The sequence below is a fragment of the Monodelphis domestica genome, chromosome 3 (genome assembly GCF_027887165.1).
Source record: "Monodelphis domestica isolate mMonDom1 chromosome 3, mMonDom1.pri, whole genome shotgun sequence".
Lineage (NCBI taxonomy): Eukaryota > Metazoa > Chordata > Mammalia > Didelphimorphia > Didelphidae > Monodelphis > Monodelphis domestica.
In genome coordinates this window covers 480,980,205-481,006,359 of record NC_077229.1, presented here as the reverse complement: position 1 = coordinate 481,006,359, position 26,155 = coordinate 480,980,205, and the positions used below count along the sequence as shown (strand labels likewise).

Genomic DNA, 26,155 nt, shown 5'->3' with positions numbered 1-26,155 from the left:
GAAATGACTATTAAAATTGCATGAGTTTGTATATTACCCTTCTATTTCTCAAAAGTAACATTTTAAAAGTCATGTGTACTATTAAAGAATAATTGAAAAAAATAATGGCTAAAAATTATAATTTTAAAAGCTAAAGATCAAGTTTATAAATGTTAAAGAGAATCAAAAAAGGTTCTAGTAATGTCATATCATATCTAAGTGCAAAGGAGATTTTTTTAGAAGTGCTAATTTGATAGAAAACTAAAAAAAATGGATAGTGACCTTAAAATTTCTCATTATTAAGGATAAAACTTCATTTGAATATTCTGTGTTAATAAAGATAGGGTCTGAACAATTGACTTCAATAAATGCAAAATAATTACCTTGGGAGTGAAAAATCATATTTTGTGATAGACAATTGTGGATATGAAAACTATGTGATCCTAAGCTATATGAGGGCATTTGCTAAAAAAATTCAAATTGAAATAGAAGAAAAGAGTTGGATTTATTTTTTAATTTAATTTAATTTTTTAGGCCCAATTTTTCTTCTTCCTTTCCTCATCTACTAAGTGGAAAAGAAAAGCAAAATCCATTATAAATTTGTATAGTCATATAAAACATATTCCTGCATTAGCCATATCCAAATGATAACAACAACAACAAGGAAAAAATGTTTTAACCTGCATTCTGGGTCCATCAGCTCTCTATTTAGGGATGGCATAAAAGTATTGAATTTGAACTAAGCAGATCTAGTTTTAATCCCGACTGTCACTGATTAGTAAAGTGACATCAAGTACTTTCTCATCATTAAATAAGGGAGATAATATTTGTATTTGTCAACACATAGCAATGTTATAAGGAAGGTGTTTTATAAACTGATACAGCAATACTTTGGTTAAGAAAGGCTGATCAGTCAATATAGTCAATTAATCCCTAGGTAAATTCTCCAGGCTTATGTGAAAAGGACTGAAAGAGACAGGGTTTGTCTTATAAAGTAGATTTAATTTTTATTTTTAATGATAATAAACAGTGGATTGGCTTATTTGTTAGAAATTGTTTATTGTACAACAGAAACTGTTGTAAAAAGGCTAGTTATTTTGTGTAAAAAAGTCGTGTCCCTTTAAGCATTAATACTTTAAAAATATTTTTAAAATATTTTTGATGTTGATACAAATTGGTAAGTAATTAGAGCCATGTGAACAGGAGAAAAACTCTTATTATTACAAAAAAAAAGCAATTGGAAGAATAACCATTAGACCATATGCCTATTTTTTCAATTATAAAAAACCTTGAAATATAACTTACACTTGAATCAAGGCATTCTTGGTTAGAAAGGATTTAAAAGTTTGAAAGGAGCCTCTGAGAGTCTGAAAAAAGGAGCAGACTTCCCCATGTTTCACAACAAACTATATTTTTATGATCGCATTATTTGCTAATATTAAAAGTACAAGATTCCATAATATTTATTGCTTAACTAAAAAAGTACTAAAATATTCAATATAGCAAAGATATCTGCATTAATGGTCCTCCTTTCAAGAAGATGCCTCTCACATATATATAAATATATAAAATTCCTTGAAAAATATGATAGATGTGACATCTTTCAATGATTTCCTTATTAAATATCAAGTGAGGAACAAAATGGAGGCATGAAATCACTATATTTGCCAATATCATGAATGAAGCACAGCACATAGTCATAATACATGAAGCACTTTCTATTGATGGTGAGGTCCACCAAATACTGCCCTTTGAAGATGACTGACCCAAAATACTGCAGAGTCTCAAAAAGAAGATAAATAATTATTCAAAAGATTTTAAGTTAACACAGCCCTATATAAGAAAAAAATGAGTAGATAAAAACGTCCATTGTTCAGACTAGGATAGAATAAAAGGAACATAGGTTTAAAAAGAAAGAAGAGATCTCAGAAGTCTTCCAATTCAACTTCTTCATTTTTACATATAAGGAAACTGAGTCCCAAAGAACTTGCTCAATATCACCCTGAAAATAAATAACAAAGGCAGGATTTAATTCTAGGACTTCTGATTCACAATTCAGTGTTCATAAGATGCAGTTAGGTGGTTAACCTATAAATCTTTTTTTTAAAACCCTTACCTTCCATCTTAGAATCAATACTATGTATTGATTCCAAGGCAGAATAGTGGTAATGGCTAGGAAATAGGGGTTAAGTGACTTGCCCAGGGTCACACAGATGGGAAGTGTCTGAGGTCAGATTTGAACCTAAGGTCTCCCATCTCTATACCTGGCTCTTAATCCACTGACCTACCCAGCTGCCCCCTAACCTATAACCTTATTCACAAGTTTGAAATACTTTGAAATATATTTTGGAAATATTTTGAAAGACATTGCAAATGAGTAAGAAATGGAAGCTTATACTAACCTCAATATAATATATGCTTCTTAAGAGCAGGGTCCTTTTTTACCCTGTGTATGTATCCCCAACACCTACTATAGGAATAAACAGTACTACTTAGTTAATGTTGATTGATTTTCACCATTTCTTAAAGGAGTTTCAAGAGTAAAAATAATCGTCACAAGAGAGGTCAGAAACAAGAGCTAAGAAATCATCTAAACCAACAAACACCATATCTTTGCCAAACTGGTTGTTGTCCTTTGTACTTGAAGAGTTCCAAAATGACAGCACTGACAAATTTGCACAAAACTATCAGTCTCACTCTCTTGAAGTCAGAGGGAAGACAAAAGTCAAGATGATTGGTGATGGCTTAGGATGCAGTGGATGCCCTTGGCTTCTTTCATGTCTAACAAAACTAAGCATTCCAGAGCACCTGCTTCTGCTTCCTTCATGGCAACTGGAACAAATTGTTCTCATGCACCTATTCTTTCTCTGCTGCTCATGGCACAGCTTCTTGGAGACAGAGGTGAGAACTAGGTGGCAAGTGGACACCACAAGAGGATAAGCAGGGCTGAAAAGCCCTCACACCAGAGATACAAGTCTTCCCTGGACTCCCAGAACACCTTGCTAAGTAGAGAGACATTGGAAGGCTAAGGGTAACATTGGTTTAGGATATAAACTCACCGGTAAATCATTTGAGAAAAGAATGATAGATTAGAAACAATTACACTTCAGAAAATAGTGAAATGTAGTTCTAGGGAAATCAATAGCCTCATAAATCTTGGTAAAAGATGCAGTCAAGTCAAATTATCACATATGCAGTAACGCATTAAAATAAAAGAAAAATAGAAATGTCTTTATAGTTAACTGTATTTATCATCAAATGACAATACAGTTTTTATATTTCCACTCAATGCTATAGGAGAAAAAATGGTAAGGAGGAAAATGAACTTCAGAAAAAAAGGTTGAAACTGTAATTCTAATCAGAAAAGGAGGTGAATCCATTTTAAAAGAAGTAAAGAATGTCTCCAACATATTTAGTAGATCATTTATGAAAGGTTACAAAGGTTACAAATTCTATGGAGTAGAAATGGATTTTGATCTATATGACAGTGTAGTCACAGACTCATCCAAGTATCAGACTCATCCAATAACCAACTCCAAGAATGAATTCTCTATTATATTCCAATTATTATAATGATCTGATAAGGGTTATAAGAATAATGGAAAAACTGATTTCTCTGGATGTCTTTCTAGTATCAAGTCTTGGATCACATCTGATGATTGTAGTAGGAAAAATTATGATTGGGCATCACTCATTGATTGTGAAGAATAGTAATCTAGTTCCTAAAAACCTTTTAAAAATTCTTTGCACTTTAATTTGCAATATATAATTTGGTGTATGGGCAGAGATATGCTGTTTAGCAACTAGCTATCCAAAAAAAAATAAAAGAAATGCACATTCTCCATCACTTTCTTATGTCTAGACAACATATAAAACTACAAAGCACATGCTGATTTATAGAATTTGCCAATTCCAGAGATGTAAGTGCTCATACTGAAAATTTAACAATAAGCTCTCACCAGCTAGCTTGCTCCAGCACAGCCCTGGCTATGCATAACTGGATTAAAGAGTTGATTAAAGATTAAAAATCAAGAAGCAGAATCCTCACTGTATTTTTTACCATTGCATTAGCCACGGAATTTCCATGTTTTATTACAAGGAAAAAATCCAGATATAGCAATTTTTCATTAATCTCAGCATTTATTAAGCCACCACAGCACTCTAGCACATAGCTGAGAATCAGAATGGAGAAACTTCCTCTGATACTTGGATAGGTCTCCTCCTCAAAATACATCACAATTTATTTCTGCCTTCTCACTCCAGGATTCCTATTTGAATCATTTCATGAATTCTTGATAAATATATGAGAAAGCTAGGTGGCATAGTGGATAGATATGGGTCTAGAATCAGGAAGACTCATCTTCCTTAGTTCAAATATGGCATTTGAAACTTACCAAGTCATTTAACCTGTTTGCCTCAGTTCCTCATCTGTAAAATGACCTGGAGAACAAAATGGCAAACATCTGAAAATGACTCAACAACAAAAATGTGTTGAAAGCTTCCTCTAACTCTTTAAATAACAATATTACTATTTTCATACTTTTACTTGATCTATTACATTCCAGAAATATGATTTACCCCTCATTAGAGCTGAAACAATGTCATGATGATTGATATTTTACTGTATTTTATCTGACTCTACAGAGAACTCTGAGAATGCCCCTTACTTTTACAGAATCACTAAGTGATTATTGTTACATGAAAACTATACTAAGGCAACAAAGAGGCAATATTAGAAAGCCCAATCTAGCATTGTTATTCTTAAATCAGCTGTTAAATAAAATATACCATTTATCAAAGTAAGTCAAAGTTCTGTGATTGGATATAAACTCATGGATGTGAGAGTTATACTGGAAATGGGTTCCAGCTACAAAAGAAATCTCCCATTCCTACAGAGAAAGAACATCCATTCTATTGTCTTCAGACAAAGGCAGCATTCCTGTTTCTCTTCTCCTCTTTCTAGTCCTTTACCTCTTTCTTCATTATATGCTTTAAATTCTCAAGTCATTACAGAGCTTTCTCTTTCCTCTCTCTATTTTCCCCTCTTGGAAATTTCCTTCATTCCCATTAATTGCCAAATCTGTTATCACTTGGAGGCACATAGAGTATTCCTTCCAGATCCTGGGGTCAGGGTACTCTGTTATTCTTCATCCACTCAAAACCATAGCTCAGGAGTATACATCAATATATTACCATTTTGAATCAACTACAGGAAACAGTTCAAGACAAAGGAATATAATATCAGCATAAGAAAAAAAATTTCAAGACATTTCCCCAACAAACTCAGGGCATTCTCTACCTCTAATATAAATAACTTGATGGAACAAGTGGCATACATATAGGTAATAGGTATCCAAAAGTGAATGTTGTGGGGTTGGAGCTCACACCTTTAATTTTACAAAAACACTAATGTTTCTGTCAATGTCATTGCATTACTTCTAGTTCTTCTACACTGATCTCATATGACATATATCTGCTAGATTCATAATGTCTACTGGAAACATAGTCTTTGGCAGATTTCATGCCCATGCCACTGCTGGTCAGACAGTTCTATTGGGAACATAATGGTGGTTATAGAGCTTCTTCCTACTCTTGGCTATTGTCTTCATCTAGAATTGTTAGCAGGAATAGATACGACCATGAATCTTTTAAGGCCCCCAAATTTATCCTGTTCTTTAAGAAAGAAAATTCCCAAACACATCTAGCCATCAGAATTTGGCAGAAAAACAAAACTTCCTAAGGAAAAACCATTCCCATCTTTTTTCCCATAAGGAATGTGGCATTTCTCAGAACCCTAGCTAGACTGAGTTTTCCTCACCAGAAAGATATTCTTTGTCCCAGGTCAAAATCTTTGGATACAGAGGCAGAACCAGAAGTCAGATAATAAGTGGTTTGGGCCTCTATTCTACTTTTGAATGGTACTTCCTCAGAAAGACAAAATATCTGTCACATATCTCTAATTTACTGTTTTCAAAAATCTGTATAACTTGCCACTTAAAGTATAACTTTGGGGTGAAGAGAGTTCTGCTCTTGAGTTCATTTAGGGAATCTTTGTCACAGAAAATTCACAGAGTTGTGAGTCTGATCTTTGTAGTATATTGGGGCAAATAATAGACTTTGCAGTTGTCAAATAGGACACAGGGTTCTCTACATATGGAGAGTAATCCCCTAAAATATACAGTGTAAAGGATTACTTAACTGATCCCAACATATGAAGAACTAATGCTGTAGCTTCAGATAGTTCAGGAAGCACCTGTCCCCTGATCTTGGCCCAAGTTCTTCTCAGCTTAATCCAAGGTAATAATAAAATAAATAATTTCAATAAAATATTCATGTACATTTCATAAATTTGTCAAAAATTCATTAGATTGATCCTATTAAGATTTTTGACTCCTTTCCCAACTTTTGCATGTTCTAAAAGGTAAACACATTTACATTTTAGCTTGCAGTGCATCTACCATCTTCCACAAGAAATCAGAATGCAAATCAACATTATTAAAACTTCAATTAGCTATGTGCTGCTCACGTAAGGATTGGAGATCTCTACTCCTATAAAGTAGATAGATATAGAGAAGAACTTTGGAGCTAAGTTCACAACTTTACTTTCATGACCAGTTCACTCTATTGTGAATAAAACAGTTCAAACTATTCCACTCCTTGGCTCTCAGTTTTTAGCACCTATGATCAAGTAAGACCCAACATTCTTGTTAGGGAAGTGTTCCCTTGTTTTCCCTTTTCCTCCCCTTCGCCAGTCAAAGTTTCAGATATAAAGGAAGAGAGATATCAATCTTCACTTAAGATCCTTCAGTTCAGAATACTACAAACTCTCCACCAGTTGACTTGTGTCCTACTTGTCAGCAGTTCTGAGGTTACTGGCTCTAACCCAGGGATTCATTTTTGTCTCAGTTGACTGTGTTTTTTAAAAACTCACTCAGAGGGATCATTTTGCAATTCTATTCAATCACTATCTCCAATTCCAAAATGAGTTGACTCAATTTCTATACCTATGGTATAGACCAAGCTAAGCAAGGTCCAAATGTCTAGTATATAAGTGAATTAAAAGGAGCACAAAAGCTCAACCTGGGATTCAAGATCATTGTCTATCTTGGTCTTTCAGTAAATTCAAATACACTTTCAGTGCAGATAACTCTCAAACTTGTTTCTCATTCTGACTGCTCTTCTAATCTCTAGATGCAAACTATCCCTAGGACATCTCCTGTGGTGTAACATTGGAATTTCAAATTATGTAAATAAATATATATATATGTACATGTATACACACACACACACACATATATATACAAAATTTATTTGGGTTTGGGTTTATTTTCCCAATAAATCAGCTCCTTCCAATGTTACTATTGATCAGTGAAAGGAAAATTATACATTTTGTCATATTAAAAACATCCTGGATTCTTTTTTTCTCTCTCATTTCTCAAGTCCTATCTCTTATCCAGCCTTTCCAATCCTTACTTCAATGGATGTGCGATCTCATCAATGCTGCTAATCACTCAAATGATGCTGATTGCAATCCACCCCCACAATCTCATCCTGTGTGATTCTTGTCCATGTCCTCCCAAAAATCCTACATAGGAAGTAACCTAATACCATATGTTTTTTTCTAGGCATTAAGAAACTCTCTCATTAGATGACTAATCATTCTCCTTTACTCATCATTAAAAAATTATGATATATGCCACTTTTTTCATGGAAGTCACTGATGTCAACCTGTTACAATGTGTATATATGCATATATATGCCATATTCCTTTCACATCACTTGTCATGTAAATTATTTGGAAATTTTGGTATACCATAATTCCTAGTTATATATCATCAGGAGAATGCTGGTATTAAAAGAGATGTTTTTGTCTCAGTTAATAGCTTAGGGTCATTGAAAAAGACCCATTTTTTTACTCCTCAATTTTGTACTCTGGTCGTACTTAAAATGCTTCTCTAAGACATATGTACTAATAGAATAATGCAATAGATTCCTCAAATAACTGGATATTATAGAGTAGACAAAAATATGTTTAATCTATTCAGTTTTTCCTATATATTTTGTTAGGAGAATCTAATTCAAATATTCATGAATCTCACCATGTAACATTCTGCTACTTGATGCAATCAGCACATTATCTGGCTTTTGCAGTCCCTCAACTTCTATTGGGAATACCTTTTCTATCTGAACTCTGTATTAGGGAAAATTTCATGATAATGGTGAATACCTTTGATAAGTGAACGACTTACTATTTTATTCCTGTTTAATAAACATCACTAAACAAAGTTCTCTGTAGGTTGAATCTATTCATAAATTTTTATACATTCAGAAGAGACACACTTTTTTGCAGGAGATCCTTCAGAGATTTGCTCTAAAAAATGAATGATTTTATTTAATTAACAAACAATAATTACTCAGAGAGTCCTTTATACCAGTGGTGTCAAAGTCAAATAGAAACTGGACCACTAACTCCTACATAATGATGCCTTCAGAATATTGTCTTAGTTTTAAAATATAATTCATCTTTGTTTTATCTTATTTTTATTTATTTTGTTAAATACTTCCCAATTACATTTTAATCTGCTACCAAGTCCATTCAGGAATATTACTGGTGGTTTGACACATGCTCTATACCTTGCAGTTAATTTGTGGCTTTGAAGATATGCTCTTAAAACATTTGTGAAAATTTGCCTTCCAGAATCACTTCATCTCCCATATAGATCATTCTCAAAGAGGTTTTATAGAAACCAGAAAGATGATTTGTGTACTGTTAGTTACTAATGTTCTGACTGTTGCCCCTTTTTAAAAAATAATATCATCGATGTTTTTACTTGTCTAGCATCTTTCTCTGTTTCCAGTATCTTAAAAAATCAGCCCTTAAAAGCTAAAGTTTTATAACCTCAAGGACAGATGCCTTCTCTGTATGCCTACTTTGGTTCAGCTGCTTTTCTGGGTCTTATCTTTAATGCTGTCATTGTCATGATAGCACAATAAGGACAGATGTTTTTTAGTACAAATGTGGTGGTTTCATTGTTATTAGTTACAGAAATAGCTTGTTATAGAGAAATACTGACTGACCTGTTCAATTTTGATCTAGATGTAGTTTTCCCTCTTGTTCCTTTTATCAGTCAATTGATAAACATTAATCATCTACTCTATTCCAAGCATTGTGTTAAGAGTTGTAGGTAAGAAGAAAGATAGATGAGACATGTTCTCTAGAAACTCACAATTTAATGGGGGACACAACATAAAAACAATTATGTGCAAATGTTTGCTTATGCAGAATAGGAAATAATCAACATAGAGAAGATAGTTGGGAAAGGCCTCTTTTAGAAGATGGGATTCCAGTTATGAATTAAAGGAAGCAAGGGGGGCCATGAGGTAGAAACTAAGAAAAAGAGTATTTTGGCTAGTGAAAATGCCCAGAATTGGAAAATTAAGTGTCTTGTTGAGGAACAATAAAGTTAGTGTCATTGGATAAAAAAGTACATGGGTCAGTGAAGAGACTAGAAAGGTGATTTGAATGTAAAACTAAGATTCTGCAGACTTATTTGCCTCTTTATGACTTAGATGTTTATGAGTTGGTTTTACTTATAATATTTGAATATCCTATTCTCTTATATTTTATAAATTAGTTTACATATACTTTTGACCTTAGCCATTCTCTTTCTTGTTAAAGATATCCAGTGTTTGATTATGGGATGATTTTTTTGCTTTTCTTGACCTTCAGATAGTGGAACTTGCCTTATATGGACTAAGTTTTTGATGATGGCCTATAATGTTGTTTTTTACTTCATCCATTTCCCATTTTATTATTAACAGCTTGTTTGATCATATCCTTCTTGTTCTGTGTAGATAATTTAACTACATAGACAACTGATTAGAAAATTATTACTATATCAGTAATTAGTAACCTATCATTTCCTGTCTTTTAGTATATAGTCAATTTAATCTTAGAGTGATATTTGATGTCTTCAAGGTTTTAGAAGATGTATTCTTAATGCCATACCAGTTAAATTTTGAACTCATTTTTCAAACCTTATTCTTTTACCCAGGCAGACCTAGGAATGTACTTTATATTCCTTGCTCTAAAGCAGTTTCTAAAATAGAGATCATTAAGATTGAGAATGTAAGTTTCATCCTGTCTAGTTAAAAAAAAACAATCAACAACAACAAACTAGTTTTGGCCAAATATATCCTAGGGGCAGCATGGTCATATCATTGATTCCCCCAATAGGATAAACAATGTCCATTTTAACCAGGCCTAACCTGATTTCTTCCATCTAGATAAGTAAAAATATTGGAATGTTGTGAATAGGCATGTTAATTTTCCCATCATCATGAGGGGATGAGGGAAGAACTGGAAAATAATTAGCCCACCTTCTCATTAGGTATTCACCAATTTGTGAGCTCTCTAGGGAGAGATGAATAATGAGATTCCAAAATTGAATTTAGTAACTCAATATGCTGAATGAATTCATCTTTGATCACTGAGAGAGATCATGGACTAATTAATTTATAATAAATAAACTGACTTTCCTACCCAAAACCCAGATAGCTCAAGCATAACTCCTAGTGGTAGAGAGCAAACTCTCTGCAGCTCAATAACTTTATCAGTATTAGTAGCAGCAGTCAGAATCCCCACAGGAAAGAGGTAGGGACCCTACTAGATCATTTTTTTCAACCCTGTTCTTTCTTTTCTATAAGGCTCTAATTTGGAGAGGACAAATTGGGGCTACACAGAAGGGACAGGATTGAGAACTGAAAAGGGTTCTCTGGTATGTTCCTTGACTACCTTGTCTGCTACTAATGCTGATGAAGTTGTTGGGCTTTAGAGACCTAAACTCTCAAACTTTGCATACCAAACTCAAACTCTCTACTTGAACACAGTTTTCCTAGTTTTTTTTTTCCCTAGAAATCCTTTAAAACACTTGGTTCTGCTTTTCAAAATGTCACTAAAAGAAGAATTCTAGGACAAGAGTTCATTTGAATATCTCTCCACAGTAGAAACACAGGAGATGCATAAATTTAAAAAACTAAAAATCAAAAGATCCATGACAGTGTCAGGTATCCTCCAAAATAGGGAAATTCATAACTCCTATAGCATATTATACTAACAATTAATTTTTTAAAAGTGTGAAAAAGTGATGGAGTTGGGGAAGGTTGAAAAGGGTGATAATTATATGCTTTGCTGAACTGGAAAAGCTATAATGGGTTAGCCTTGAACTAAGGAGTCAGCTCTGAATTAGGAAAAAGCTGAGATTATTAACTTAGTACTTATATATTAATTTATCATGGCAACCTAAGGTAGCAATTTTCAATGGTATACTCAATATATTATCAGTGATCTTTTCACTCAAAATAGGAATGTATTATGAGAATAGATAAAGTGGATCAAATTCAGTCAAAATGACCTAGGGTCATAGAATGTTGGAGTTGGGAGTGCCCTTAGTTATCACATAACACAACTTTCTAATCTTACAGCTGAAGAAGGTGAAATAGGAAGAGTAATTTGATTAACTTTTTAAAATCATAAAAATTATTTCATTGTCTAGAAAGGCATTAGAACATAAACAATTTGAAATAAATGAGTCCTTGGTGAACTTGAGAAGGGGAGAATCAATCAATCAATCAATCAACATTTATTAAAAGTAACTTCAAAAGTAGGCAGTGTGGATGAAGCACTGGGCCTGGAGCTTGGAAGACCTGAGTTTAGATCTAGCTCTAGATACTATTAGGTGACTCTAAGTAAGTAACTTAGCCTCTATTGCCTCAGTTTCTTAAACTGCTAAATGGGAATAATAATAGCACCTACCTCTTAAAGTTGTAGTGAGGGTTAAATGAGATAACACTTGGAAAGTATGTACCACAGTGCTTAGCACATAGAGAAGTTTAATAAATGCTTGTTTCCTTCCTTCCTAATATGTAGCAGGAATTAGAGCTACAGAGATAAAAATGAAACAATTCCACTCTCATTTTATCAGTGAGACTATATGTATATGAAAGCATGTGAAAACTAACAATATACAATATAAATATAATTTTTGAGAAGAGAACAATTGTGGGTATCAGAAAAGAAATCACAGAAGGGGTAGTATTTGAGCTGATTTTGGAAAGAGAAGAAGAAGAACAACAACAACAACAACAACAATAACAACAACAAGAAGAAAGGATTTGCATTCTAGGCATAAGGAGAAGTATACATAAAGACCCAGAGATAGATATAGTATTATGTATGAGGAACTCTAAAAATGTCAGTTTGGTTGATTTGATCTGTGATTTTACTGGTATGTACTCAAGCAGTTTAGAACATTATATGAAATTTATAGTCTTAGAGAGCTTTCTTGAGAACTAAAAAGTCAAATCACTTGCTGATTTCAAGGCCAACACCCTATTCATCATATTAGAGTCAAACACTAATAATACTAGATTAAAATCTAATATAAAATTGTTTAAATGAAAATACGACATAGATTATTTGTGGGTTTTTTTAAGTCAAAATGTAGGGGGGCAAGTAGGCTGCAGGGATCCATTTTTATTTGAGTTTGACACCACTGCAGTACTGTCACCAGTGATGAGAGAATGTAGAATAAAAACAAGTTATTTCAAGAATGTGAAGAGTTTTGAATAACAGACCTTTGAATTGATTCTAGAAGTAATGGGATACTCTATATTTCATTGGAAAACAAGCTGACCAGTGCATAAATAAGGCCTACCTTTTGGGAATATAATTTTTTCAATTGAGTGGACAATGGATTGGAGTAAGCAGAGTTTTGAGGCAAATTGTTCAGGTAAAAGGTGAAAAGGCCTTGAACTAAGATGATGGTCAAACCCCCAGGGCTGACTAGGTCAGTATCCTAGTCTTATGGGTTGAAGAGTGAAATGAAATAAGACACTAGCAACCAATCTAATAGCTAACAAATGGTTATTTACTTAACCATAGCAAGAAAAGAATATTTAAGAAGGATATTCAAAAAAGCCAATATGCTGACTCAGCTGACCACTTCTTTTCAGTTTTGGTGACCATGGTGTTCCATTAGTCAATTATCAACTAAGAGCTTGAGCTCTTCATAATTTATATACTTAGGAGAACAGGAGTTACATCAAAAGATTTTAAATCTCCTAAGCCAATTAAGTAACCACTATGCTTTTTGTACCTTTTAAGAAAATGATCTGGAACAACTGACACAATGGAGGACACTGGCAGATATTCCTTCTACTACACCACAGAAGACAAAGAAGCAAACAAATAGATAGATATGCATATAGATATACATAACATATATAATTTTGAAGTATAATTGTTAAGATATGGCAATTAGATAATTGAAGTGAGAGAAATTGATTAGTCAGCGATGACTGATTCCAAGACTGGGAATTTAGTTAATTTGGAAAGTTGGTGGTGCCCTAAGTAATAGACACATTTAGAAACGGAATGGTTTTAGTGAAATATAAGGAGCTCTCTTTTAGAGATGTTGATTTTATGAGAAAAGTCCAAAAGGCAACTGAAAATATGGAAGCTGTTAAGGTCATCATGAAAGAATATGTAGAAAAAAAAACCCAAGTCTGGCAAAATCCATAGTCAGGTGGAAGAATATGGATTCTCCATCTTCTAAATGGGAGTTATAGGAAATGAAAATGTCTATTCTTAGTATACATATACTTCAGTTTAGATCTGCTGGAACCCTAACCCTATTTGAGATTTTTTTTTAATTCCAGATTTCAACTCAAAAAGTTTCTGTCCCAAATAAAATATTAACTATTTCCCATTCAATCATTAATAATCTCTGCTCTCAAGGACCTTGCATTCTAATGGCCTACTAGGTCTATTGAACTGATGTACTATAATGAAAGTCATTTCTCCTGTTGAAATTTTTGAGGAGTAGCTTAGAGATCATCATTGTCCTAATAATAATCTACCTTATATCATATTTATCTAGTTATTGGCCATATCATTCTCTCTTAGATTAGAGATTTTGAAAGGACTCTTATTTTTTCATCTTTGTATAGTAAGCTCCAAGATCCTATAGATAAAGCAGTGTCTATACTATATAAACATGATCTAATACAATACATTTTTTAAATAGGCAAAGAAGGAGTCCTACCAAACTTTTTTTTCTATGAAACAAATATAGAGCTTATATCTAAACCAGGAGGAACAAAAACAGAGGAGAAAACCATAGATCAATTTCCCTAATAAATATTATTATAACAATTTAAATAAAATATTAGCAAAGAGATTACAGCAATTCATCATAAAGCTCATTCTCTAAGACCAGAAGGTATTTATACTGGGCTAGTTCAGTATTAAAGAAACTATCAGCACAATAGATCATGTTAAAAAATAAATGGTTATCTCAATAAATACAATACTCATTCTTATTAAAACACTAAAAAACAAAGGAATTAACAGAACTTTCCTTAAAATGATAAGTAGTATCTATGTTAAACCATGCCCATCGATTAGGGAATGGTTGAACAAGACACGGTATATTGTGATGGAATACTATTGTGCTGTAAGAAATGATGAGCAGGATGTTTTCAGGAAATCCGTGAAATGATATAAAGTGAAATGAGCAGAACCAGAAGAACATTATAAAGTGTAAAAGCAATAATATATGATGATTAACTGTGAATAACTTAGTTATTCTCAGTAATACAATGATCTAAAACAGTTGTGAAGGACTTATGAAAAATGCTATACACCTCCAAAGAAAGAGCTAACAGTTTGAATGCAGATTTAAGCATATTCTTTTCCTTTCTTTCATTCGTTCCCCCTTTCTTTCTCTCTTTCTTCCTTCCTTCCTTTGTTCCTTTCTTTCTTTCTCATAATTTTTTCATTTTTTCTCTGTGTTCTTTTTTACAACATTGTTAATTTGGAAATATTTTGCATGACTGAACATGTATAATCTACATCAAATTGATCGCCTTCTCCAGGAGGGACTAAGGGAGAAGGAAAAAAAAAATTTAGAAGTTTAAATTAAAAAAAAAAGAATGCTAAAAATGTTGGTTTATAGCTAATTAAGAAAAAAAGAAAAGAAAAAATACAATAAAAATTAAAATTTTTAAGAAGAAAAAGAATATTCACCAGACAGTCATAATCAAGAAAGAAAAAGAAAAAGATCAGTGAGTCATTTTTCTAGTCTAGTTTGGTAAAAAGAGATAGATATCAAGAGACAGTGGAGACATTTGGGCAGGAGAGGCACTTAAAGTCATCTAGTACTAGGACTGAATGAATATCTGTACTGTACACTACAATAAAGAGATTAGATATAACAGATCCAGATTCAAGAGAGAAAGACCTGTCACTTTACAGAAAGCAGAAACATGTCATTTATTATACTCATTACCAAGAGCAGAGTCAGAAGAGTACCTGTAGCAAGGTGAGACAGATAAGGAATAGTTGATGGGATCTCTGCCTAGGAGTGATGATCCAAGACAAGAAGTAGTTTCAGGCTGACACTGTATATATTAGGCAAAGAATAAGAACAATAGCTAGCAGCAGCTCTGTGGTATGGAGAAAGGTCCAGATCTAGCTTCCAATACGGGCTGAAGCTTGTAATCAATAACCAGGGGTAATTTAACTTCTGTTTTGATAAACATATAGAGCTTTCCAGAAGCTGACAGAAACTGGGTCCTGCATCAGTCTATTGTATCTCCAACAAGGGGTAAGCCTAGAGCTGTGTTGTTTAGACCCAAATCTATGACAAGAGCTTGTAATTATCAGATAAGGAAAATATTGATTAGACTTTGTACTGCAAAAAATAACCCTGGATTCGCTGAAACACTGCAAGTCTTCAGCTTGATCTGTCCCTGAGATCTTTGAAGAAGCACTTAAAATCTAGAGAAAATAGCAACTTTTTAAAAAAAAATTAAAAAACCCTTACCTTCTGTTTTAGAACATATATTAAGTATTAGGTTCTTCCATAAGGACTAGGCAATTGGGGTTAAGTGGCTTGCCCAGAGTCAAACATCCAGGAAGGGTCTGATCACCATCTAAATATTCCCACAGAAATTCCACAAAAGCCCAGTCCTAACTCATAGTCTCAAGTCCAGAAATAAGGCTGGAAAAATGAGTAACAAAAAATAATGTATACAAAAATACAAACATACACACTCTTCAAAAGCATGCTTGGACACACAGTTCAACTGGAAATCTTGAAAGAAATGAAGCCAAAGTGTTCTATTTTTAAGTTTAATGTGACTTTACAAATGAAATTAGAGAGCAAGGGGAAAGAATTGAAAATGAAATGCGAATTGTTGAGAAAAGACTTGCAAAAAAAATAACAGCTTAGAACAAAAAACCCAAAACTTTATCCAAACATTAGACATATTTGAAAATTAAAATGAACCAAATGAGAGTAATTCATTGAGAAAACAAGAAATATTTAAAGACTAAAATAACAGAAGAAAACATGGTGTTTTCATCAAAAACAACTAATTGAAAAATTGGTCAATGAGAGTTGATTTAAGAACCACTGGACAACCTAAATACGATGAAATAAAAGAAGTCTAGATATCATGTTTCAAGAAATCATGGCAGGAAAATTGCCCAGATCTCTTAGAAGTGAAAATAGAAACTTCCTAAAAGAAACCCCAAAATGAAAAATTCCAAAAGTGTCATTGCTAAAATCCAGAGCTTCCAAATCAAATAGGTTATACATCTACAGTATACACCAAGCCACAACCCATGCTTGCTCATGGGACTCAAAAGCTGGCAATCTGAATGCTTGCATGTTTGTGGACAATAAACTGCCTTATTTGTTATCCTTGAATACTTGGGTTCCTTCTCAGTATCTCAACCCATGATCTCCACACAAAGATAAGTGGAACACCAACTGTAGATAGCCTTTCCAAGTCTAGTTCTTTACATTTGTCACAAAAGTGCTTAGAGTAGTGCTTGATGCAGTAAGCTCTTAAGTTTTGTTCATTCTTTCATTCATTTGTCATTATGTTACCAAAGCAGTAACTATATTAATTATTCAGCTAAAGATATTCTAGAAAATATAAACAATCTTTATTTTGGATCACTATATATTAATAGCTATGCAGTTTATTCCCTTAATAGATGAATGGAAAACTATCTTTAAAAATCCTTACTAAAGGGGGCAGCTGGGTAGCTCAGTGGATTGAGAGCTAGCCCTAGAGATGGGAGGTCCTAGGTTCAAATCTGGCCTCAGACACTTCCCAGCTGTGTGACCCTGGGCAAGTCACTTGACCCCCATTGCCTAGCCCTTACCACTCTTCTGCCTTGGAGCCAATACACAGTATTGACTCTAAGACGGAAGGTAAGGGTTTAAAAAAAAAATCCTTACTAAAAATCAACAAGCACATTCTTAAAATCATAATAATATTCTATGTTGCATTAGATAATTACCCACCAAGTCAGGATAACCCAGATTCTTCTCCTGTGTAATGGAGATTTCAGGTACTTCAGGCAGCTTTTTTTGATTGCATATGATTTCACCAGTCTTCCTTATAAAATATGTACTTAAAAGGATGTTGGGATACTTGTAGTAGGTGAATTCACAAAAATTAAGTGCTATTGTATAAAAAAATCATGTATAAAACATCATTATTATTTTATATTTAACTCTATCTTCCTTTGACTTATTTTACTATGATTAATTTTAATACTTAAAATTTGAAAGAACCATAGCATTTTCAATTATTATTTAGAAAAAATATTTATGAATCTTTCTGACAATATAATACTACAATGCAAATAAGTCAAAAGTAATACAGCTAGTTCAATTTCACTAAATGATAAGTTGAATATGGTTATTACTCAATAATGTATGAAGGCAACCAGTTAAGACATCAATTAAGAAGTAATATGTACATAAAGGCACATATACAACATATAAAATTTTTTCTATGACTGACAATTCCAATCCAGTTTTTTTTTATCCCTCAGGGCAGGGATAAATAAGAAGAATACTCACAGAAACAAGACAGATGATGTAGAGGTGAAGCAAACTACTCAATAAATTGAAATGAAGTAAGCAGCCTGACTGAGGCTATTCAAGATTTGGCATCCCAGACATGAACTTACCTATTGGTCAGCAAGAATCAGGGCAGAGTCACCCCTTAGGTAGGTAAGGAAGCTAGTTTAGAGATAGAGTAGAAATAATATGGCTCAGGCTCCCCAAGATATATATACATAACACAAAGAAGAGGATAACAAATTTGGGCCAGTGGGAAGTAATGAAGAAATTTCAAGCCATTCTAATTCAATGAACATTTGTCAAGTTCCTATCATGTGCAAATGCTAAAGGTGCTGAGAGCCAGGCTTTGAGTCAATATGACTAGACTCAAATCTTGTTTCTGTCACTTAGGACCTACGGGGTGTTTCCTCACCTGTAGTTCCCTATTCATTGAAATCACAGGTTCACATGTGCACTCTTGCACGCGCGCGCACACACACACACATTGTTAGTCCTCCTTGACTCCTAACCTTATCTATTCAATCATTTGCTAAATCTTTTTATTCCTGCATTTGCTCAAAATATATGCTCACATATATTTTGTTCTCACTATTCACAATTATTGCAATAGCCTCTAGAATGGTCTCCTTTTCCCTCCCCAATCCATCTTCCCCAGTAATTCAAAGCCTTTTGCAACCTTCATACAATCTACCTTTTCAGGTCTACTAGAAATTCCTTACTTTCCCTCAGTCTAAGACCTATCCTAATTAGCTTTCTTTCAGTTCCTCACATAGCACACTGCATCTCCTGGCCCCATGTCTGATATGCATTCCCTTCCCCTCCTTATTTCCATATCTTAGAATCTCTTGTTTTCCTCAAGACTCAGCTCAAGGACAATCTTCTATATGAAGACTCTTCCTATGTATTTATTTAAGGGTGGGGATCAATAGAGTCAATCGTCTAGTCTCCCCAACCAATTTAAAGTATTACCAAGGAGTTATATATGCTGGGAACTAAGATGGTAGCTCAGTTGGCCCAAATCCTCCAAACACATAAAAATATAAAATAAGAATCTAAAAACAAAGGAAAGTGCCTCTCAATGGGGTGAGAGGTGAGATTAGTCTAATGAATGATGCTTTGGGATGATTTTGCAGAGCATACACTTTGGGGAGTTTTCAGAGCACAAACTGGTCCAAAGCACTTCCACTTGGCCTAAGGCAACAATGCAGTCAGGAAGGGAGCACCCTTTCTCATTGCCAAGTGGTCTTAATCAGTGAAACAGCAGACAGGGAGCAACCCAAGACTAACTCCCTAAAATTAGAATTGAATAAATGAGAGCTAATGACTCCATATGGTATCAGGAAACAATAAGACAGAATCAAAACAATAAAAAAATAGAAGAAAATCTGAAATGCCCCATTAGAAAAATAACTGACCTAGAAAAGAGATGCAGAAGAGATAATTTAATAATCATCAAAATACCTGAAAGCTATAATTTGTAAAAGCCTGCAAAGAGGTTACAAGAAATCATTAGGAAATACTGCCCTCATATTCTTGAATACGAAGGGAAAATAAAAATTGCAAAAAAATGATCACCTCATGAAAGAAACCCTAATATAAAACATCCTCAAATTTCCCCTCCCAGAATTAGATAAATCAAAAAAAGAATAAAGAAAAAAGTTAAGGAGATAAATAAAACTTTAGAAAAGTCAGATATGATAGATCTCCCAAAAAAGTGAATGAGAATAGAACGGAATGTACCCTTTTCTTAACAATACATGGCACCTTCACCAAAACTGACCATATAAAGAAGGCACAAAAATCTTACAACCAAATGTAGAAAAGCAGGTATGGTAAATGCATTCTTTTCAGAACATAACGTAATATTAATTTCCTTCAATAATGAATAGCAGAAAGAAATATTAAAATTAACTGGCTCTTATTATTCATTATTACTAATCTTATCAAAGCAATGAATGGTCCATAGAACAAAATCATAGAAGCAATTAATAAATTCATTAATGAAAACAATAATAAGGAGACAACTACCAAAATTTATGGAATGGAGCCAAAACTGTACTTATGAAGAAATTTTTATCTCTATCTAAAACAGATAAATCTAAAATCTACATATCTTCCATCAAAATCTTACAGATAAAAAGAGCAGATCAATGAACTGGGCATGCAACTTAAAAATACCTAAACAAATTAAAAATCCTCCACTTGGAAATTCTGAAAATCAAAGGAGAGATAAGTGAAAATTGAAAGTAGGAAAACCACTGAACTAATAAATAAGACAAAGAGCTTATTTTATGAAACAATGAATAAAAAAATAAAACCATTGGTTAATTTGATTTAAAAAGGGAAAGAAAACCAAATTATCAGTATAAAAAATGAAAAAGATGAAATAACAACAAATGAAGAAAAATTATTGGGAGTTATTTTGCCCAATTATATGTCAATAAATCTGACAATCTTAGAGAAATAGAAGAATAGTTATAAAAGCATAAACCTGCCAGATTAACAAAAGAAGAAATAGAATATTTAAATGACACCATCACAGAAAAAGAAATCAATTAAACCATTAAAGAATTTCCTAAAATAAAGGTCCCAGGATCAGATAGATTCACAAAAGTCAGACCCAAATAACTGGAAAATAATATTAATTGCTTATGCATAGGGCAAGGCAACATAATAAAAATGACAACCTTACCTAAATTAATTTGCTTCTTCAATGCCATAATAATCAAAGTACCCAAAAATTATTATCTAGAACTAGAGAAAATAACAACAAACTTCATATTAGAATAAAAAGTCAAAAATATTAAGAGAATTAATGGATAAAATATCAAGAAAGGAGGTCTAGTCATATTAGATCTCAAACAATATTATAGTAATAATAATACTATAAAATATAACTAATATGATACTGGTTAAGAAATAGAATAGTACATTGTACTAGAAACACTAGCAGTAGCAATTAGAAAAAAAAAGAAATAGAAGATATTAAAATAGGCAATAAGGAGACCAAGCTAACACTCTTTGCAGATGATATGATGGTCTACTTAAAGAATCCTAGAGAATCAACTAAAAAGCTTTAGCAAAGTAGCAGGATACAAAATAAACCCACATAAGTCATCAGCATTTCTATATATTTCCAACACAGCTCAGCAGTAAGAACTAGAAAGAGAAATTCCATTTAAAATCACCTCAGACAATATAAAATGCTTAGAAATCTATCTGCCAAAACAAACACAGGAACTATACGAAAATAACTACAAAACACTTTCCACATAATTAAAACTAGATCTAAACAATTGGAAAAAACATTAATTGCTCATAGGTAGGATGGCAATCCTACCCAAACTAATTTATTTATTTAGTGCCATACTCATCGAACTATCAAAAAAAAAACATAACAAAGTTCATTTGGAAGAACAAAAGATCAAGGATAATCAGGGAAATAATGAAAAAAATGCAAAGCAAGGTGGCCTTGCAGTACCAGATCTCAAAATAATATGATACTGGCTAAGAGACAAAAAGGAGGATAAGTGGAATAGTCTTTGGGTAAGTGACCTCAGCCAGACTGTCTATGATAAGTCTAAAGATCCCAGCTTTGGGGACAAAAATCCACTATTTGATAAAAAACTGCTGGGGAAATTGGAAGACAATATGGGAGAGATTAGGTTTGGGTCAACATCTCACACCCTACACCAACATAAACTCAGAATGAGTGAATGACTTGAATATAAGGAAGGAAATTATAAGTAAATTAAGTGAACACAGAATAGCACACATGTCAGCTCTTTAGGAAAGGAAAGATTTTAAGACCAAGCAGAAGTTAGAAAAAAATCACAAAATGTAAAATAAATCATTTTGATTCCATTATCTTAAAAAGGTTTTGTACAAACAAAACAAATGCAACCAAAATTAGAAGTGAAGCAACAAATTGGAAAACAATCTTCATAACAAAAACCTCTGACAAATGTCTAATTACTCAAAATTATAAAGAGCTAAATCAATTGTACAAAAAAATCAAGCCATTCTCCAATTGATAAATGGGCAAGTGACATGAATAGGCAGTTTTCAGATAAAGAAATCTAAACTATTAATAAGCACCTGAAAAAGTGTTCTAAATCTCTGGAAATCAGAGAGAAGCAAATCAAAACAACTCTCAGGTATCACCTCACACCTAGCAGATTGGCTAACATGACAGCAAAGGAAAGTAATGAATGTTGGAGGGGATGTGACAAAGTTGGGACATTCATGCATTGCTGGTGGAGTTGTGAATTGATCCAACCATTCTGGAGGGCAATTTGGAACTATGCCCAAAGAGCGCTAAAAGTCTGTCTGCCCTTTGATCCAGCCATAGCATTGCTGGGTTTGTACCCCAAAGAGATAATAAGGAAAAAGACCTGTACAAGAATATTCATAGCTGCACTCTTTGTAGTGGCCAAACATTGGAAAATGAGAGGATGCCCTCCAATTGAGGAATGGCTGAACAAATTGTGTTATATGTTGGTGATGGAATACTATTGTTTTCAAAGGAATAATCAAGTGGAGGAATTCCATGGGAACTGGAGATGCAGAGTGAGAGGAGCAGAACCAAGAGAACATTGTACACAGAGACTGATACACTGTGGTACAATCGAATGTAATGGACTTCTCCATTAGTAGCAATGCAGTGATCCTGAACAACCCGGAGGCATCTAGGAGAAAGAACACTATCCACATTCAGAGGAAAAACTGTGGGAGTATAAACACAGAAGAAAAATAACTGCTTGAATACATAGGTCAAGGGGATATGGCTGGGGATGTAGACTCTAAATGAACATCCTAATGCAAACACCAACAACACGGAAATAGATTCTGATAAAGGACACATGTAAAACCCAGTGGAGTTGCACATTGGCTACAGAAAGGGGTGGAGGGAGGGTAGGGAAAGAATATGATTCTTATAACCAAGGAATGATGTTCTAAATTGACTAAATTAAAAAAAAAACAAATAGAATAGTAGATCAATGAAATTACTTATGAAATCAAGTATTAACAAAATGCTACACTCTGCTACTATAACCAGGTGAAAATATCTCTACTGGATCAAGCAAATAAACAAAGAAATAAATCAAAATCATTAGAGTAGGGGCAAAAAGTCCTGGGTAAATTTAAAAGCCTTTAGAAGACACAGGATAAAGTGGAATCTGTTGTAAAGAAAGTATATTGTTAGCAGAGAAGATTTGGTCATTGCCTCTGGAAGTTGCATAAAACCATCAAGCTGGTTTGAATTGAACTGAGTCCTCTCTCTCTGACTGGAAGATGACCTTGGAAACTTGTAAAGTCAGAGGATTTGGACTTTTTCATCAGTATCCCAGCAGCATTTCTGGAATATCAGTGGCTGGCAGCAGTGTCTGTATCTGAAACCAAAGACAAACTAAATACACTGAGAAAGGATAATTTCAAGATTCTATGAAGTCCAGAAGAACAGCTTCAGCATGCCTAAGTGTGACTTAATGAGGATGCTACCCCCATGAAGGGAAGCAAAGGACTTCCAGCAAACAATTTCTTCCATCTTATATTCTCTAAACTTGAGCTTACTTTCTCCTGGGCTTTGCATATATTTGCAGGAGGATATGCCATAGACTTTACAAGAAATCAATTGGTAATCATGGGGGAAAGTTCACAAATCATAACATTATCTAATAACCTCTGGATTATCCCTAGAGTTCTAAGGGTAGATGAAGCAGTATGGGTCTGAGGACCCATTAATTGAAATGTGGGTTAAAAGAATAAGTTCAAGGCATGTACAACACTTATATATATATTCATATTGTTTTCCTATAGAGAATACAATCTCTATGGGAGCAGCAAATATTTCTTTTTTGTCTTTGTCTAGGATCAATGCCTAGCACAGTGTCTGGCACATATTAGACACTTAAATTCTTGTTGATTGATTAGGCACTTGGGAAATAAACACACACACACACACACACACACACACACACACACACACACCCCTATATATTTGTGTATATATATTTTTAAAAGTCCCTGCCTTCCTGGAGATAACAGTAAGTAGACAGATAAGTATATATAGGTTGTTTTTTAAAAATAATTTCAAGAAGGATAAAATACTAACAACATGGAGGTGGGAGTCAAAAAGGTCTTTTGGAAGAGGAAGCACCCATTATGACTGTATACAGGAGGGTCTGTTGTTGTGCTTGCAAACCTCAAAGGAAGCATTCCTATTAGGCTTTCCTCTCCTCAGGGGAATGCTTTAAAACAAATTAGAGACCTTAAGAAGTGAAGATGAGAGATAATTACAAGCACATTATCTGACATTTTCATTCATTCCCACATTCCTAAAAAAGTTCTATTTCTTTATATTTTAATTTAAGAATAGTTCAATAAAATGACATATTAGTTCTAATCAATCACTTTCCCCTAAATAAACAAAGATAATTCAAGAAAATCATGATAGTTTTGTTAGTGTATAATAAAAACCCATTTTAACTTTAGTACATAAAAAGAGATGCTACCATATAAATATGGTCCAAGTCTAAAGAAGTGTTCTTCAAAACCTTCAAGATTACCATGTAGGTGATAAACAAAGAGCCGTAGAAAGATCAAAAATCCAATCTATTAGGAAAAAACACACAAACAGAAAGTGAAACTCATGTTCTACTAAAATGTAAATATATATATATATATATATATATATATCATTTAGATAACTCAAAAAGTAGATTGTTTCAACAATGAGATTCTTTTTATGATGAGAACACTGTTATTCAGTCACCATTATTTTTCAGTACATATTAGACTATTTTTTTAAAGCAAGAAAACAATTTCCCTTTTTTATTTTTTAAAATAAATTTCTTTGCTGGTTACATCAAATTCCAAAGTATCTCCTTTCCACCACCCCCTTTCCTCCCCACACTGGAGAAGGCACACAGAGACAAAAATATATATACTATGTCTTTCACATTTCTACTTTTCAGTTCTTTCTCTGGAGGTGAACTTTCACAAGTTACTTTTCAAATATCAATTCTGTAGCTGAATATAACATTCCTTTGATTCTATTCATTGTGCTTTTCATAATCTCAGGTAGATTTTCCCATGATTTTGTTTTTAATTAATCTGGGAATCATTTCTTATGGCACAGCAATATTCCATCACAATTATATGCCACAACTGGTTCAAACACCTACCAATTGGCAGTTTCCAATTATTTACCATCACAAAGAGAGATGCACTAAATATCTGAGATAATATAGGTTCTTTAACTTTTTTCCCTGATCACCTTGATTTTATCATTTTGTCCTTTTAGCATTTTAGTCAATCTGATAGGTGTGAGATAATATTTCAGAATTGTTTTGATTTGCATTTCTCTAATCAGCCATTATTTACAGCATTTTATATATTATTATGTAATATTTAATTAAATCTATTTAATCGATTTATTTTACATGTGAAATCATGTAAAACATTTTCCCATATAAATCCTTGAATTAAAAAAAAATGAAGAAAGAACATGATAAAAAGTTCACTATGGCCTGGATTTAGACTCTGACAGTTCTTTTTCTCTGAAAGGAGATAGCCTTATTTGGGCAATGTTTTCCTTGACCAGGGAGTTCTGGAATTTAGCTATAACACTCCTTTGAGTTACCCTTTTGAGATCTCTTTCAGGAAGTAATTGGTGGATTCTTCTCATTTCTATTTTGCCCTCTGGGTAAGGTAGTTTCCCTTAATAATTTCTTTTATTCTTTTCAGTTTTATTATATACCTAGTAACCACCACCACCACCAAAATTTAAAAAAAATAAATGCATTAAAATTATATGCAAAACCACAAACTCCACATTGTTTACAATTTGTTTAAAATATGTAATTATATATATGTGCAAATATAAGCATCCTCTTCTTTTGAGTTCACATTGGATTTGTCTTGCTTAGATACTTATTTCTCTTTTATTGTATTAATGTAATCATGGTATGTTGTATTCTTATTCTCTTTTAATCTCTTCATGTATTTCCCTTATTTTCTTTATATTTCCATAATACAATCCATTACATTCAAATATCACAATCTCTTCAGCCATTTCTCCCAATAATTGCATTCATGTTATTTTCTACTAGTTTAGCATTACAAAAAAAGCTTTCATCAATATTTTCATACATGCACCTCTCAATAATGCCTTTAGGACCAAATCCTAGTAATAGGATTCATAAATCAATGAATACAGGCAGCTT

At 33.2% G+C, this 26,155-nt stretch overlaps 1 protein-coding gene across 2 annotated transcripts in view; it reads right to left on the bottom strand.

The window, feature by feature from the left end:
• The window catches only part of TMEM232 (transmembrane protein 232), a 183,299-nt gene that overhangs the window by 91,667 nt on the left and 65,477 nt on the right, over positions 1 to 26,155 (bottom strand). For both annotated transcript variants that reach the window (XM_056824706.1, XM_056824705.1), the window contains exons 6-7: positions 24,443 to 24,542; positions 17,361 to 17,521 (exon numbers count right to left, since the gene is read on the bottom strand). In XM_056824706.1, the coding sequence (XP_056680684.1) occupies positions 17,361 to 17,521; positions 24,443 to 24,542 (261 nt within the window). The remainder of the gene's footprint in view (positions 1 to 17,360; positions 17,522 to 24,442; positions 24,543 to 26,155) is intronic.